At 40.8% G+C, this 18138-nt stretch overlaps 1 protein-coding gene across 2 annotated transcripts in view; it reads right to left on the bottom strand.

The window, feature by feature from the left end:
* Positions 1-18138, bottom strand: part of grid1b (glutamate receptor, ionotropic, delta 1b) — a 664549-nt gene that overhangs the window by 176286 nt on the left and 470125 nt on the right. For both annotated transcript variants that reach the window (XM_075457866.1, XM_075457865.1), the window contains exon 4: positions 7760-7965. In XM_075457866.1, coding sequence (XP_075313981.1) covers positions 7760-7965 — 206 coding nt within the window. The remainder of the gene's footprint in view (positions 1-7759; positions 7966-18138) is intronic.

Genomic DNA, 18138 nt, shown 5'->3' with positions numbered 1-18138 from the left:
AGTATGCTGTATGTAGTATGCAGTATGTAGTATGCAGTATGTCGTATGTAGTATGTTGTATTTAGTATGTAGTATGCAGTATGCTGTATGTAGTATGCAGTATGTAGTATGTAGTATGTAGTATGCAGTATGCTGTATGTAGTATGCAGTATGTAGTATGCAGTATGTAGTATGCAGTATGTCGTATGTAGTATGTTGTATTTAGTATGTAGTATGCAGTATGCTGTATGTAGTATGCAGTATGTAGTATGTAGTATGCAGTATGCTGTATGTAGTATGCAGTATGTAGTATGCAGTATGTAGTATGTAGTATGTAGTATGCAGTATGTAGTATGCAGTATGTCGTATGTAGTATGTAGTATGTAGTATGCAGTATGTAGTATGTAGTATGCAGTATGTAGTATGCAGTATGTCGTATGTAGTATGTTGTATTTAGTATGTAGTATGCAGTATGCTGTATGTAGTATGCAGTATGTAGTATGCAGTATGTAGTATGTAGTATGCAGTATGTAGAATGTAGTATGTAGTATGCAGTATGTAGTATGTAGTATGCAGTATGTAGTATGCAGTATGTCGTATGTAGTATGTAGTATGTAGTATGCAGTATGTAGTATGTAGTATGCAGTATGTAGTATGCAGTATGTCGTATGTAGTATGTTGTATTTAGTATGTAGTATGCAGTATGCTGTATGTAGTATGCAGTATGTAGTATGCAGTATGTAGTATGCAATATGCAGTATGTAGTATGCAGTATGTAGTATGTAGTATGTAGTATGTCGTATGTAGTATGTAGTATGCAGTATGCAGTATGTAGTATGCAGTATGTAGTATGTAGTATGTCGTATGTAGTATGTAGTATGCAGTATGCACTATGTAGTATGCAGTATGCAGTATGTAGTATGCAGTATGCAGTATGTAGTATGCAGTATGCACTATGTAGTATGCAGTATGCAGTATGTAGTATGCAGTATGCACTATGTAGTATGCACTATGTAGTATGCAGTATGCGGTTTTGAACACAGCCATTGTCCTCTATTCTTCTTCTTCTTCTTCTTCTTCTTTAGGCAGCAGGTGAGTGTGTGGAGGACTGCAGAGCTGCTGCTATTGCAGAGCAGTGACTGAACACACCGACACTGCAATTACTTTGTTATCATCACTGCTGCGTTCGACACTGAGAAATAAAAACAGATTCAGACTGTGGGTGCTGGAAGTCGTGTGTTTAAAAAAAAAACTTTAAATTTTTCTCTCAGTTGACTGAGTCAAGGCTGCTAAGAAACGTCAGGATAAAAAGCCGTTACAGCGGCTGCAGTTTGCTTCTTTGCACACGATTTGTTCCCACATGTGTAAACATCTGTGGAAGACACAAAGAGCACGGGCTGCTGCCATGACAACGCAGCTTAACTGGGAGACTGAATAGAAAAGGCAGCACAGTCGGAGCTCCTCTCAAAGACCCTCGAAAGGTTTCACGCTCATCTTGACCTCTGAAATGTTCTAAAGATGTAACAGACTCAGTCCACATGCGCCTTTAAAAACAATGTGTCGTAAATATCGTCTTCAAACATTCAAAGATGACCAGAAGCACCTTTAAATTTCAGGTATTGCTCATCTGTTCACCTCTGGGCTGCTTGATTACGCAAAAAAATATTTTCATCAGTACCAACGTCACAGTTATCCAACTGGAAACATCCAGATTTCCTGATCTTTAGACTCTCTTGTATTTACCGTCCATGAAAAAGGTTTTTCTCTTCTAATTCCAGCTGTAAAACTGGTTCCATTCAGGAAATACCAGATGTGTGAGGTTCCAGCTAATGTACGCTGTGATTATTAATTGGGAATTGTTTGTTGATCCTTCTTTCTGCTGCCATCTGAGGATGTTTTTCACAGGTATTTTATGCTCGTTAACAGTTAAGCTCCCTGCCAAACATCAGCCAGATGTTTCGGTTTGTAAAGCTGACCAAAGGAAACAGATGCAGACGGATTTATCAGTGATACTGAAGTTAAAAGTGGACAATAAAAGTAGTTTCCTGCAGTGATCCTTCATCCCCAACCCCTCCTTGTTGGTTGGTAGATAAACTGGCATTCATGCATGAGCCTGAGATCATTTGTGCACGTGCACGTCACATTTCATCAGCCTCCAACTCACCTTATCCCCTCTTGTAAAGCACTTTTAACAGGTTAACAGGTTAGCTGTTAGCTCGCTGAGCAGGTTAGCTGTTAGCTCGCTGAGCAGGTTAGCTGTTTGCTCGCTGAACAGGTTAGCTGTTAGCTCGCTGAGCAGGTTAGCTGTTAGCTCGCTGAGCAGGTTAGCTGTTAGCTCGCTGAGCAAGTTAGCTGTTAGCTCGTTGAGCAGGTTAGCTGTTTGCTCGCTGAACAGGTTAGCTGTTAGCTCGCTGAGCAGGTTAGCTGTTAGCTCGCTGAACAGGTTAGCTGTTTGCTCGCTGAACAGGTTAGCTGTTTGCTCGCTGAGCAGGTTAGCTGTTTGCTCGCTGACCAGGTTAGCTCTTTGCTCGCTGAACAGGAACAGGTTAGCTGTTAGCTCACTGAACAGGTTAGCTCTTTGCTCGTTGAACAGGAACAGGTTAGCTGTTAGCTCACTGAACAGGTTAGCTGTTTGCTCGCTGAACAGGTTAGCTGTTTGCTCGCTGAACAGGTTAGCTGTTAGCTCACTGAACAGGAACAGGTTACCTGTTAGCTCGCTAAACAGGTTAGCTGTTAGAAAAAGCGCATGAACACGACGCTCTAGCCGTCTGCTGTATTCCACACGAGATGAAAAAAGGTAACACAGACAGACAGAAGTTGGATAAAAGTATCTAAGCAACTGATTTTTATGAGACTCCAAATAGAAACATAAATAGTAAATTACTGCAGGTTTCACCTCAGTTTCTGTGTGAAGCCGACAAGATGAATTTAGAGGTGGGTTTTGGTGATGTTCTTTGTTCTTTAGAAGTTTTATAACTGGGCCAAAAAAAAAATAAATAACGGCTCAGATTCCGTAAAGTCTTCCACTGTGGACTTTTAAACTCATGCATTCAGGAAAAACATGTTGTATGTGTTGATCTGATTGGAGGAAAACAGGAGCAGTAATCCAGCTCAGCGTATGGAACTACTTTGGTCGTTCACTTTGCTTAAGATCTCAAACACACATGCACGATGTGACTGGTTAATTCCAAGGCGTAACGCTGCCTCTCGGCCAATCACAGCTGGAATAGGCCCTGCACCTTGTGTGTGGAAGGATGTGAATATTGTACATTTGCATATGTAGATATGTTCGATCCATCTGCACAGTTTGTTGATGTTTGTTGATCCTTCTTTCTGCTGTTTAGCTGCCATCTGAGGATGTTTTTCACAGGTATTTTATGCTCATTAACAGTTAAGCTCCCTGCCAAACATCAGCCAGATGTTTCGGTTTGTAAAGCTGACCAAAGGAAACAGATGCAGACGGATTTATCAGTGATACTGAAGTTAAAAGTAGACAATAAAAGTAGTTTCCTGCAGTGATCCTTCATCCCCAACCCCTCCTCGTTGGTTGGTAGATAAACTGGCATTCATGCATGAGCCTGAGATCATTTGTGCACGTGCACGTCACATTTCATCAGCCTCCAACTCACCTTATCCCCTCTTGTAAAGCACTTTTAACAGGTTAACAGGTTAGCTGTTAGCTCGCTGAGCAGGTTAGCTGTTAGCTTACTGAACAGGTTAGCTTTTAGCTCGCTGAGCGGGTTAGCTGTTTGCTTGCTGAACAGGTTAGCTGTTTGCTCGCTGAACAGGTTAGCTATTAGCTCGCTGAGCAGGTTAGCTGTTAGCTCGCTGAGCAGGTTAGCTGTTAGCTCGCTGAGCAGGTTAGCTGTTAGCTCGCTGAGCAGGTTAGCTGTTAGCTTGCTGAACAGGTTATCTGTTTGCTCACTGAACAGGTTAACTGTTTGCTCGCTGAGCAGGTTAGCTGTTAGCTTGCTGAACAGGTTAGCTCTTTGCTCACTGAACAGGTTAGCTGTTAGGTCACTGAGCAGGTTAGCTGTTAGCTCGCTGAGCAGGTTAGCTGTTTGCTCGCTGAGCAGGTTAGCTGTTTGCTCGCTGAGCAGGTTAGCTGTTAGCTTGCTGAACAGGTTATCTGTTTGCTCACTGAACAGGTTAGCTGTTAGGTCGCTGAGCAGGTTAGCTGAAGGATCGCTGAGCAGGTTAGCTGTTAGCTCGATGAGCAGGTTAACTGTTAGCTCGCTGAACAGGTTAGCTGTTTGCTCGCTGAACAGGTTAGCTGTTAGCTTGCTGAACAGGTTAGCTGTTTGCTCACTGAACAGTTTAGCTATTAGCTTGCTGAACAGGTTAGCTGTTAGCTTGCTGAGCAGGTTAGCTGTTAGCTTGCTGAACAGGTTAGCTGTTTGCTCGCTGAACAGGTTAGCTGTTAGCTTGCTGAACAGGTTAGCTGTTTGCTCAATGAACAGGTTAGCTATTAGCTTGCTGAACAGGTTAGCTGTTTGCTCGCTGAACAGGTTAGCTGTTAGCTTGCTGAACAGGTTAGCTGTTTGCTCACTGAACAGGTTAGCTATTAGCTTGCTGAACAGGTTAGCTGTTAGCTCGCTGAGCAGGTCACTTTGTAACAGTGTTAAGAGAAGTAAATAAGATAATAAGCTCTGATTACTATCATCACAGCGGCGTCTCACAGCTCTGATCTACAAGCTCTCGTCTTTATGCTCCCACAGCAGTCAGCTGACATGTTTGCGTTGATGATTTAAAGCTCTCACATGCAAACACAAACGTGCACGAGTCTGATCCATGGAAACGAGTCGGAGTGAAAAATGAATCGGATCATAAATGTTGAGCTAAACTCTGCAGCCTCTGGAAAGGCCTGCGTGTCCGTAAGAGTGGGCGCCTCCATCTGTCACTCCAGATGGCCTCTTACACCTGGGCGCACGCACACACCAGCACGTGCACGTGCACACACACACGGCAGGCTGACGAATGATCACTGATCCAGTGCGGACAAACAAACTGATTCTTCATGCACGCTCTCCTGATCCCTTTAACCAATCGTCTGCTCCCAGCTCAGACAGCCGACACTGTGCACACACTGTTTTTCCATCACGTGCACACTTTAGAAACTTTAGAAACTGCCACATTTCTTTCAGACGGCTCTGTTTGGGCACTTTTTGCAGGTCATTGCAGATCCACATCACGGCTTCCTGGTTCGGACATAAAGAATCATTTTTTTATTTTTCTTCCTGTTCAACACTACATTCACCTTAATCTACGTCATGTTGACGTTTCATGTGCAGTTGCTCCTGCAGCCACTAGGTGGCGCATTGGGGGGATTTTTTCCATTCTTTAAGGCGAGACACTGCAGGGTAATATTTTAAAATAATAGTTATCACCATGAAACTTCCTCAGTTGATTACTATACAAGTATGAAAAACAAATGTATTACAAGTTTTAGAAATTTGTATGTTTAATTATTGCGCACATTTTCATATATTTCCAGAAGATAGATCTGAACATATGTTAAAGCCAGGTGCAAAATTATTTTTTCATTTTGTTTACACACAAAATAAAAAGAAAATTACAGAGGGATTTCTGGATATCTGCTTTCATTTCCTAGGAAATCAAAATATACTGTCCATAGCCTAAAAAACATCGATTTTTGCATATTTTTTTTATTATAATGTCACATAAATCAGGCCAGGAATGATTTATCAACAAATCCTTCTATAAATATTTTCAGAATACTGCTAAGTGTATAACTGGAAAGTTTGGTGTTAGTAGGTGCTCCATAGTCTGAGATATTGATATTGATACTGCATGAAAAATCCCTGTTTTTGCCTGCCGTGTCCCGTCTGAGACACTACAGGTGAATAGGGTAATATTTTAAAATAATAGATATCACCATGAAACTTCCTCAGTTGATTACTTATACAAGTATGAAAAAAAAATGTATTACAAGTTTGAGAAATTTGTATGTTTAATTATGCAAATTATGCATTATCTCATTAAATATGCGCACATTTGCATATATTTCCGGAAGATATATCTGAACATATGATAAAGCCAGGTGCAAAATTATTTTTTCATTTTGTTTACACATAAAATGAAAAGAGAATTACAGAGGGATTTCTGGATATCTGCTTTCATTTCCTAGGAAATCAAAATATACTGCCCATAGCCTAAAAAACATGATTTTCGCCATATTTTTTTATTTTAATATCACATAAATCAGGCCAGGAATGATTTATCAACAAATCCTTCTATAAATATCTTCAGAATACTGCTAAGTGTATAACTGGAAAGTTTGGTGTTAGTAGGTGCTCCATAGGCTGAGATATTGATACTGGAAAAATACAAAAAACAGATTTTGAGAAAACGGCATTTAAATATTTAAATAGGGGTATTCAATACATTTGTATTGGAAACAATTGCTCAAAAACAGAATAAATGCTCAGGCCCTTAGTAATACTAATATTGAATAAAATAATCTCATTAATAAGGAATACAAGCTCAATACAATACAATAAAAAATTGCATATCAGTTCATTGAGGCGTGCGACATGTATGAGCAGCCTCTGTCATTAACTCGGTTTCCTAGCAACAGTTTACGGTCAGGTGTGCTGCTTCCCGATGGTTCATCAGCTCATCTAATAGATTTTATTTTATTGCATCTTGCAAAGCGTAATTGTTGCTTTCTTTTCTCTGAAAGTTGCCGTGTTATGGGGCATTTTCGGAGATTGGAATGCTAACTTTTTAGTAAATTCAGGCAAAACGCACTGCAGCCAGTGAACAAAATGTAATAAAATAAACATTCTAATTTATGTTTTCAACTTTTGCTTTATAGCAGGTTGAAAGAACACATGTTAAAGGAGCAGACTGGCCCAAAATCTGCATTAAAAAAAAAAAAAAAAAAAATCACTGTTTTTGCCTTAATTCTTTCTTCTTTAAAGGCTTCAGTTTGAAGCTTTAACAGGAAGTTTTCAGGCTTTCAAACACACACAAAAAAAAATCATTCCAGCATCCTGTGGTCCAGCATCTTCTCTGGGACTCCTGCCTTTAACTGAGCTCTGTTTCCACTCGTCTCCCCATTATTTCCCTTACACAACACTGTTCCCCACCTACGAGCCCTAATTTCCGACACGCTCGCAGCCATCAGTCTCACTTAAATAACTCACAATCTCCACTTATTTTCATGCTAATTTATCCCTTTTTTGTTGTCATTCACAAACAGGAATCACTGTTAAGTTTACCATCATTAATTCTCCCGTAAACTCCACACTCTCAGCTGCTTCCATACAGCTGTGTTGGTGCGGCGTGTTGCGTACATCCTGGGATTTTAATGAGCCAATACAGCAGGGAACCAATTATTTCCCCACGCAACCCTAACAACACTCATTTATCCCCACTTGAACCCAAATAAGCATAAATTTCCGGCACCATTTAGACCGATTCTCATCAACGCCATTTTCCAAACACGATGCTGCTGATCAGACAGCCCAGCTCCAGGTACAGAAGCTGCTGATCAGACAGCCCAGCTCCAGGTACAGAAGCTGCTGATCAGACAGCCCAGCTCCAGGTACAGAAGCTGCTGATCAGACAGCCCAGCTCCAGGTACAGAAGCTGCTGATCAGACAGCCCAGCTCCATGATCAGACAGCCCAGCTCCAGGTACAGAAGCTGCTGATCAGACAGCCCAGCTCCAGGTACAGAAGCTGCTGATCAGACAGCCCAGCTCCAGGTACAGAAGCTGCTCGCAGAGCGAGCTAACGGGATGAAAGAGGACCGACCTGCTGGATGAAGGTGTGCGCTCCTTGGGGGCTGAGCAGCAGGATGGCTCTGCGCAGCGTGTCTCGGTACCGGTTCAGCTCCTCGGTCCTCATGGTGGTGAACAGGTTGGTGAAGACTTTGCTGATGTTCTTATCCACCCTCTGCAGGGCCACGTCCACGCCCTGACGGGACGTTTGATCCAGGAAGGTTTGCAGGCCGCGGATATCTGGAGAAGGAGGATTCAAATAGAAATGAGACAAAAACATACATTTAGGTCCACGTCTGCAGAGACGACATCTTTAAAAGGTGAAATATTATTAAATATCGCTCCGAACACTGCAGCAGGGATGTTTAAGACTCACTTCTGGCCAATCAGAAGGCAAGAAGGAGATATTACAGCTTCACACAGAACGCTCACGGGATAAAATATTACCCTGCATATATATCAAAAATCAAAATGATCAAATAAAATTTATTTATATAGCACATTTCATGTACAAACAATTCAAAGTGCTTTACATAAATCTTTGACATTCATCTTTGACTCTAAAACCCGTTAAACTGCTCGATGCAACCGACGTATTTAGTGATCAGATGTCAGAATGTACCAAAGGGGAAATAAACCAACACGTTCTCCACTGGCCCGACATCAAGTGGTGTCACAAAGTGGGACGCAGACCAAAACGCCTCAGGACAGGACTGGATAAACCTGCAGTCAGAGCCATGAAAGTGGGAGGCAGCGCCTCCTGAAACCTGCCGTGTTTCAGGTTGTGATCAGGCCGGACGGGCTTTCTGACCCCAAAGGTCAGCGGTCAGAGACATTCTGCAGGACGGATGAAACATCACATCTCAGACTGAACAGTTAGTGAACCAAAGAACACGTTGCTTACAGGGAAACAGACTCATCTCCACGGCTGAGCAGTTTGTTCTCGAGTGCACAGCCGGGGTTAAAAAAAGAGATTTATTTAAAACCTGAGCACAGAATCTTTTTCTACACCAAACTGAGTCATTCTGCTGCTTAAACACAACCAAAGAGAGCGTAACCGAAGACTAGGAGGTAAAATAATATCTTTCCTACACCTGTCCTCAGGGTAATTTGTGCCTTTTGGTTTTGGCCTGCCCATGTTCCGGGACTTATTTGGGTTGACCTCTCATATAGAAGAAAATGTAAATATTTTAAAAAAAAGTTTTTAAAACATATACAAAAATGTATTAAATAAAATAATAATATTCCGAACAAATACCATGAATTTCATGTTGTTTATTAAGATAAAACGACGTCCTTTGAAAGACTCAGAGATCTGTTGATGCACTGAAAACTACTGGTCATCAAACCCCGCTTCATCTGGGGAGCAGGCAGCAGGGAGGAACAAAGAGTTACCTTTCCTACGAAAACATGTCACAAAGACAGTTAAATTTTTTCAAAAAGAAGGAGGAGTTGCATGACGCTTCGAAACGAGTCAGAAAAGCAAACAAAGGGCAGTTACAGCCGTCATGCTGACGAGCAAAACCGGCTGCAGCAGGAGGCTAGTGCCGCGACCGTTAGCCAACTTCACCGACAGCTAGCCAAGCCAGGGCAGGAGGCCGGTACTGCGGCAGCAGCAGGGCTGGCGGGCCAGCCTGTGCTGTGCGTTATAGCCTAAAATGATTGTAAATTATTGTCATAACTAGGGCTGGGCGAGTTAACTCGTTATTATCGCGTTAACTCACTAATTATTTAACGCCAATGAATATTTTATCGCGCATTAATGCATGTTTTATTATTTATTTTTATTATTGTAGAAGTCTGCCGCTCACAGGCTGTTATTTTGTAAAAGTCTGCTGCTCACAGGCTTTTATTTTGTAAAAGTCTGCTGCTGTGGAACAGGAAAAGAAAGTAATCGGCGGATCCACCAAACATGGAGAAGGGTACGGAACTTTTACTCGGCCATTTTCATTTTAAAGTTCTTCCAGACGGCGGAGTCGACAGAACCAAAGTCATCTGTAAACTCTGCCAAGTTGAATTGTCTTCTCAGCGTAGTAGTTCCAGTCTAAAATATCACTTAAAGGCAAAACACACAACTGATAGCAGCAAGTCATTCAAGGAAACAGACAGTGGAGCGAGGCTTCTACATAAAAACTACAGAAAGATGCTGATGTTAAAAGTGTGTTTGCACAACAAATGTTATGGCACTTTCATTCATATGGCAGCACATTTAAAATAAAGCTAAATGCTAAAAGCTATACGCTACTTTTGGATTCATTTTGGGATTTTGCGTACAAATGCGATTAATCGTGATTAATCAGGGAAATCATGTGATTAATTAGATTAAACATTTTAATCGTTGCCCAGCCCTAGTCATAACATTTAATTAAGGCTTGTAAGTCCCACAGTATTGTCAGTATTGTTTTCAGCACCGTTTCCTGTATGCGTTCTGGGACCTGTGCCGGTCTCGTCATCCCAGCGCTCTCATATGTACTTTGCGTTCCGGCACCTTGTGATTTACAAATTAAGCACTGCCTGTCCTCCTTAAGGACGCCACAGGGACAACCATCGGTTTACTGTGCAGCAACATCAGTGAACTGACAGTAACGGCTCTTTGTGTGAACCTCGGAGATGAAAAGGCCGATATGTCTTCTTCTTGGACAAACTGAGCATGTGGTGTTGAGTTTGGTGCTAAGTTTCTGTAAACTCCAACAGTCGCCTTGATTCAACTTTAACGGAGTCCTTTAGATAAACCCCAGATGTGAGGTCACACAACTCCTTCACTGATGGTTTCAGCCTCTCTCGCTGCAAACGGGGAAACTCACAACTCCCCGCTTCTTCTTGCATTAACTACTTAGCTTGCGAGCCTTTGAACAAATGAGTGGGTTGATAATTATCGTTTTGGAGTCCAGCTCTGCTTCCTCGTGTTTGCTTTACCAACTGCTGTGCGTTTCAACATCAAGTGAATATTTTATTCACACAAACGCAAACCGTTTATGCAACTTACCATAAAAAGTGAAGATGAGCTGGACGTCAACACCTTTTTCTCTAAGAACTCTAACCAAAGCGGAAGTGTCGCCGCATCACAGCAGAGTCATCATCACGGATCCTCCACTTTTAACAGTTTAAACTCTTTCTACAAATTATCTTCTAAGTTCTTATCTTTTAAGCAACCTCTGCTCTAAATTGTTGAAGCTGGAGCATGAATATTAACCTCTAATTAAATTCGTCTCTGGCTGCGACACTGAAGCAGAGAGGCTGTGTTAAAAAACCGCCTACTTCTCCTACTACTCCTAACTTTAACTTTTTTTAAGTTCCCGGATGCATACTAGATTCTCTGAAATGTTGGGTATGCATCATGAGGTTACTACTCATACTCAAACTACCCAAGATGCAACGTAACGTGACGTCGCCGATCGTCATTTCCTGTCAAAACGGCAGTTTCAAGCTAGCTACAACGAGGGTAGGTTCACTTCCTGTTTTCAAAACAAAAGCACCAATTGTATGGTAATGGCTTTCCCTATGATAAAAGGCAACGGATATTTTATTTTGTGAAAATAACCGGAAGTGCGTTGCTCACTGCGGCTAGCTTTGGTAGCGCCGAATTCGTGGGAACAAAATGGTAAACAGCCGGTATTTTGTCAGGTTTTCAACACGTTGGGGATCTAAACAACTACTTTCTCGCCTGAAAATGTTTCAAATGTTGCTAAAGTTTACAGAGTTTAAAGCTTAAGAGAAATCAGCTTCAGGCCGGCTGATTTCAGCTCGGGCAGGAGCGCAATGCATTGTGGGTAAACGCTCTGCATACTGTCTGATCGATCAGTATGTAGTATGCAGTATGCAGTATGCAGTATGTAGTATGCAGTATGGAAGTATGTAGTATGTAGTATGCAGTATGCAGTATGTAGTATGTAGTATGCAGTATGTAGTATGTAGTATGCAGTATGTAGTATGCAGTATGTAGTATGCAGTATGTAGTATGTAGTATGCAGTATGTAGTATGCAGTATGCAGTATGCAGTATGTAGTATGCAGTATGTAGTATGTAGTATGCAGTATGTAGTATGTAGTATGCAGTATGTAGTATGTAGTATGCAGTATGTAGTATGCAGTATGCAGTATGTAGTATGTAGTATGCAGTATGCAGTATGTAGTATGCAGTATGTAGTATGTAGTATGCAGTATGTAGTATGCAGTATGCAGTATGTAGTATGCAGTATGTAGTATGCAGTATGTAGTATGTAGTATGCAGTATGTAGTATGCAGTATGTAGTATGTAGTATGCAGTATGTAGTATGTAGTATGTAGTATGCAGTATGTAGTATGTAGTATGCAGTATGTAGTATGCAGTATGCAGTATGTAGTATGCAGTATGTAGTATGCAGTATGTAGTATGCAGTATGCAGTATGTAGTATGTAGTATGTAGTAGGCGGTATGTAGTATGCAGTATGTAGTATGCAGTATGCAGCATGTAGTATGTAGTATGTAGTATGCAGTATGTAGTATGGAGTATGTAGTATGTAGTAAGCAGTATGCAGTATGTAGTATGTAGTATGTAGTATGCAGTATGTAGTATATAGTATGCAGTATGTAGTATGCAGTATGCAGTATGTAGTATGCAGTATGCAGTATGTAGTATGTAGTATGTAGTATGCAGTATGTAGTATGTAGTATGCAGTATGTAGTATGCAGTATGCAGTATGTAGTATGCAGTATGTAGTATGTAGTAAGCAGTATGCAGTATGTAGTATGTAGTATGCAGTATGTAGTATGTAGTATGCAGTATGTAGTATGTAGTAGGCGGTATGTAGTATGCAGTATGTAGTATGTAGTATGCAGTATGCAGTATGTAGTATGCAGTATGTAGTATGCAGTATGCAGTATGCAGTATGTAGTATGCAGTATGTAGTATGTAGTATGTAGTATGCAGTATGTAGTATGGAGTATGTAGTATGTAGTATGCAGTATGTAGTATGGAGTATGTAGTATGCAGTATGCAGTATGTAGTATGCAGTATGTAGTATGCAGTATGCAGTATGCAGTATGTAGTATGCAGTATGTAGTATGTAGTATGCAGTATGTAGTATGGAGTATGTAGTATGTAGTATGCAGTATGTAGTATGGAGTATGTAGTATGTAGTATGCAGTATGTAGTATGCAGTATGCAGTATGTAGTATGGAGTATGGAGTATGTAGTATGCAGTATGTAGTATGTAGTATGCAGTATGCAGTATGTAGTATGGAGTATGGAGTATGTAGTATGCAGTATGTAGTATGTAGTATGCGGTATGTAGTATGCAGTATGTAGTATGCAGTATGCGGTATGTAGTATGGAGTATGGAGTATGTAGTATGCAGTATGTAGTATGTAGTATGCAGTATGCAGTATGTAGTATGCAGTATGTAGTATGCAGTATGCAGTATGTAGTATGGAGTATGGAGTATGTAGTATGCAGTATGTAGTATGTAGTATGCAGTATGTAGTATGCAGTATGCAGTATGTAGTATGGAGTATGGAGTATGTAGTATGCAGTATGTAGTATGGAGTATGGAGTATGTAGTATGCAGTATGTAGTATGTAGTATGCAGTATGTAGTATGCAGTATGCAGTATGTAGTATGCAGTATGCAGTATGTAGTATGGAGTATGGAGTATGTAGTATGCAGTATGTAGTATATAGTATGTAGTATGCAGTATGTAGTATGCAGTATGCAGTATGTAGTATGCAGTATGTAGTATGCAGTATGTAGTATGCAGTATGGAGTATGTAGTATGCAGTATGTAGTATATAGTATGTAGTATGCAGTATGCAGTATGTAGTATGCAGTATGCAGTATGTAGTATGTAGTATGCGGTATGTAGTATGCAGTATGTAGTATGTAGTGTGCAGTGTGTAGTATGTAGTATGCAGTATGTAGTATGCAGTATGCATTATGTAGTATGCAGTATGCAGTATGTAGTATGCAGTAGGCGGTTTCGAACACAGCCAGCATCAGTTTGTTTGAGTCGAACATTCAGAACACTTGGAGAGTCTCCTCTAAACTGCCAGAGAAGTTCAGACAGGCAGCAGCGCTTCGTTCAGCTCCGTTATAGCTGGTGACAGGTTGTTTGGCCTGAACAACTCCTCCTTTTCCCTCCCCTCTTCTTCCTTCCTCCATCTTTCTCTGTCTATTAGCACTGACAGCTGACTTGTTTCCAGCACCAAATGCCACTCTCCATGCCTGCAGTCTGTTATTTTTTTATTCCAGCTGCATCGTTTCATCTTTTCCCTTTTTTGTTCTCGCTTACATATTCAGTTAATCGATCCATCTGTCAGTCACTCTCAGCCTCCGACTCCCTCCCAGAACATCCGAGGGGATGAAACAGCCCGTCGGCTCAGGAGAACAATCAAGAAAACTGTTCCATGAAATTTGAAATTCGGAGCCCAGAGATTCACACTTTCCCACTGATAACAAAGGCAGTGCCTCATATAAATCTCAGTGGGAGGTGTTATTTCATTAATTCATCTGCAGATCTGATAATCCAGTCATCCAAAGTGTCAAATCAACCTTTTTTTTCATTTCTCCTTCTTGGAAACGTTAAAAAGGAAAAAATTTACACTGAAAAGACAAATGAGTCCATATCCTGCGAACTCCAGATCTTTATAAGTTAAAAATCTGAGCTTATTTTAGTGTTTCTGCTGCTGCTCTGAGGGTAAAATATACTTTAACCCGATTCTCACACCGAGCTGAAAGAAAACAAGGAATAAATTGGGTGAAATTATCATATTTCTACATAGTCATGAACCGGACTGGTGTCCTTAAAAAGGAGACGAATCAATAAGAGAATAAATAAAACTGATTAAAAGACCTCCTCCTGCAACGAAGTAAACAATAAAATCAATGTTTGTAAGGCCTTCACACATGTTCAAGTTCAAAGGCTTTTATTGTGTTCCAGGGAAGAAGAAGCACATCAGGGAGTCTCAGTGCTGAAATCTAAATATTCATCATTAAAAATTATGTTTTAGGTGCAGCATTAACTAAAGTTGTCATTTTTAGATGGTAGCCGAGGATGAACAGTTACTGTGATAACTAATAGTGAGAGTGCTTTAAGGCATTCTCATTATTAAGTTCCTGTTTCTCTTTATTATTATTATTCCGCCAGTTTTCGGCACCTAACTACTTCTGCATACTTTCAGCTATTTCAACAATTTTGGTATCAAAATGTTCAGCTCTTTCAGCAGATTCATTCTATAATTTTTGTTTTTTTTTAATTTTTACACTTTTTAAGATATTCAACTTTTATTCAAATTTTCCCGTTATTCAAATGAATGGAAATTGCTTTCAGCTCTTCCAAATCATCTCCCACTTTCCAACCTAACTACTCCTGCATGCTTTCAGCTAGAAACACCATTCAAACTTTAAATGGGCCACAAGACATTCAGCTATTATCTAATTGTTTCAGCTTTTTCAAATCTTCAGCCAATTTTGAAATATGACAGTTTCAAAAACATGAACATTTTGCTCCTTCTTGATTTTTATGAATGAGCACACAGTTGAGTGCGTGCTGATAAGTTTCAAAATTTTCATTTTTTTTCAAACAAATTCCTCTAACTTTCATACAGTTTAACTTAGAGAAACCAATTATACCTTAAAATGTAGGAAAAGTTGTCCTCTTTCAGCCAATGTAACTACAAAAGAGCTCACATTTACAGAATTTCAGCTATGAGCCTTGAACCGAGATCAACCTCTCAAATTCTCTGACTAACTCCAATGTAAGTTTGGTAGAACACAAAAATCACAAAATTCCTTCAAACAATACCTCAGCAACAGTTTTTAACTGCTAAAATTGAACTTTTTTCAGCTTTTTTAGCATGGTCAGCTATCCCCATTCAGCTCATAAGCATTCTTACTGCTGTTTCACAGGAACAGCTCTTTCTAGTTACAACTGAGCTCTGACTTTTTCCTGGAGAACCATTTTGTGATGCAAATGTATTACTCTGTTGAACGCAGGGCCGGCCCAAGCCTTTATGGGGCCTTAAGTAGAATTTCATTTGGGGCCCCCCTACCATCACCTCAGCTCCAGATGCCTCATTATTCCACAGGCTACACTGTTATGTGTGTAACGGACCCACAATCATTAGCATTATTTGTAATCCTCTTACATTATACAGGTGTCATTCTTGTTTTTAACCTTAAAGGGATAGCAAACTCATAAATATGGTTTAATTAACTTCTACATAAAGAGTGATGTATAAGTATGGCTCATTAATTTAACTGTTTGAAAGTAACATCAGCAGGCTGGAGACTGCATTTATAGTAAACACGTTAAATAGTTTAATTTATTTCAGATGGTGCTCAAAATGTTCAAAATCCAAGTACAAAATAGAATCAAATGACATTCACATTATCTTACAGAAAAATAAAGTTGTAATCAAAATTAAATACTTAAATAATAAATACAATACTTAAATCATTTTGCCCAACGGTGGCAGCAGCCAACAGGAGGCATAAATTAACCTAGTATTAGTATTTTGTCAAAATTAATTCATTTTTTTTCTGGTGTAATACAATTTCGTTTAAATTATTCAATGTTATTTTAATTTCATGTATATATTTACTTTTTTATCACAACGTCTCGGTGCTCTCTGGGGCCCCCTGGTGGCGTGGGGGCCCTAAGCGACCGCGTAGTTGGCTTATGCCTTGGGCCGGCTCCGGTTGAACGCATATTGTTTTGAGAAGCAAAACGCTTTATTTTTTAAACCCCAGCCAACTAGCCGGACTACCTTCATCAACACCAAAACGAGGCTGGAACTCTGCTCACAGGACGCAGCAGGGGGTAAGAAGATGTTCAGAAATGATGTTGCTGATATGGGATGTCACACAGCTTCATGTCAGAAGAGGCGAACTGTCCCTTTAAGGAGCCGAGCTCCTCTCCGGCCACGAGGCAATTTCCTCAAAGTGGATCAGCCACTTTGAGCAAGGCAGCGTTAGGGATGAGCTGCAGAAACGCCGGCGCTCATCATCTCCCCTGAAGTCGGTGGAAATGACCGGCGAGAGAAAAATCCGTCACATTTAATTAAGATTCCAATTCTGCGACTTCAGAGCAAACATCTAAAGGCCAGCGGCGCCGCGTGTTCGGCGCTGTGATGTTTGCATGTGCAGCAAACATTTGCTGATGCTGATCCGAATGCGTGTGATGCAGTTTGTTGCAGTTTGTTGGACGTACGAGCGTCCCCGTGTCTTCTGCTTCTCAGCAAACCACTTTACACTTCCCCAGGCTCGCCGGCCCTGAGCTCCTCTTCTTCTGCAGTTTCATTAGTTTGCAATTTCAACTTCAACCGGGCTGATTCAAAAAGCAGGGTCACCACATTACTGGGAAACAGAAGCACGCTTCTCAGTGATGGATCATCCATCTCTGGAACATTATGTGTACACAAATGAGGTGAAAGCAGCAGCAGAGACGGGAGGAAAAGCTCTCAGCAAAAACATTCCTCTGCAAATCCAAAACGCCGGTTTAAACACTTATACTGAACACAGCTACAGCTACAGAAAGCATTGGGAGTCCGAGTCTGAGCTGATTAAACCTCCTTCAGCAGTTCGATACACCACCGGCTTCCCATGAATAACAATCACTTGATCTTAAGGCAACAAGTGGGATTTAAATGCGCCGCCATCATTCCCCTGAGACGATATGCTGAATTCATTCTGAAACTAATGATCAAATTACAGCGTAATTATGAGGGCCGGTGTTCAAATGTTCCTCTGCTTCATGCTTTTTACTATCAGAGTTCTGGTTCTGAACAAAGATTCATTGAGTCGGAGGTTGTGATTCTTCCTGATTCGACCTGGAAAAGAACCAGAACCTGTCAGAGCAGATCGTCTCCGACGACTTATTCTGCAGGAAACAACGGCGTGAAAAGGACGTCTGAGCTGAGGAACCAACACAGCGGCTCAGCAGCTCCACACCTTCTCCTTTAAGGCGAGACACGGCCGGCAAAAACAGGGATTTTTCATGCAGATTTTGGGCCAGTCTACTCCTTCAACATGTGTTCTTTCAACCTGCTATAAAGAAAACGTTGAAAACATGAATTAAAATGTTTATTTTATCACTTTTTGTTTACTCGCCCAACTTTACCAAAAAGTTAGCATTCCAACGCGCCATGCCGAGCTTCGTCTATTTCCTGAAGTCTGTCATGACCGGTATCGTTGGAAAGCTCTGAGTCTCCTGCACAATGATATGAAACCCAAATAACGGCACTTCCTTTCTATCAGAAACCAATCGTGAATATCTAAAGGTGTATTTATAGCTAATGATGAAATCTCATTGGCTGCTGCTCGTTTCTGCTAACGTGATTCGCTCAGACGCATCACGTGGTGGACTCTCCGAAAATGCCCCATAACACCGCAACTTTCAAAGAAAAGGAAGCAGCAATTGCACTTTGCAAGAGTATTAC

Source organism: Odontesthes bonariensis, chromosome 23, assembly GCF_027942865.1.
Source record: "Odontesthes bonariensis isolate fOdoBon6 chromosome 23, fOdoBon6.hap1, whole genome shotgun sequence".
In the NCBI taxonomy this organism is placed as follows: Eukaryota; Metazoa; Chordata; class Actinopteri; order Atheriniformes; family Atherinopsidae; genus Odontesthes; species Odontesthes bonariensis.
Note: the sequence above shows the minus strand (reverse complement) of the source record. Positions and strands in the feature narration are given on the sequence as shown.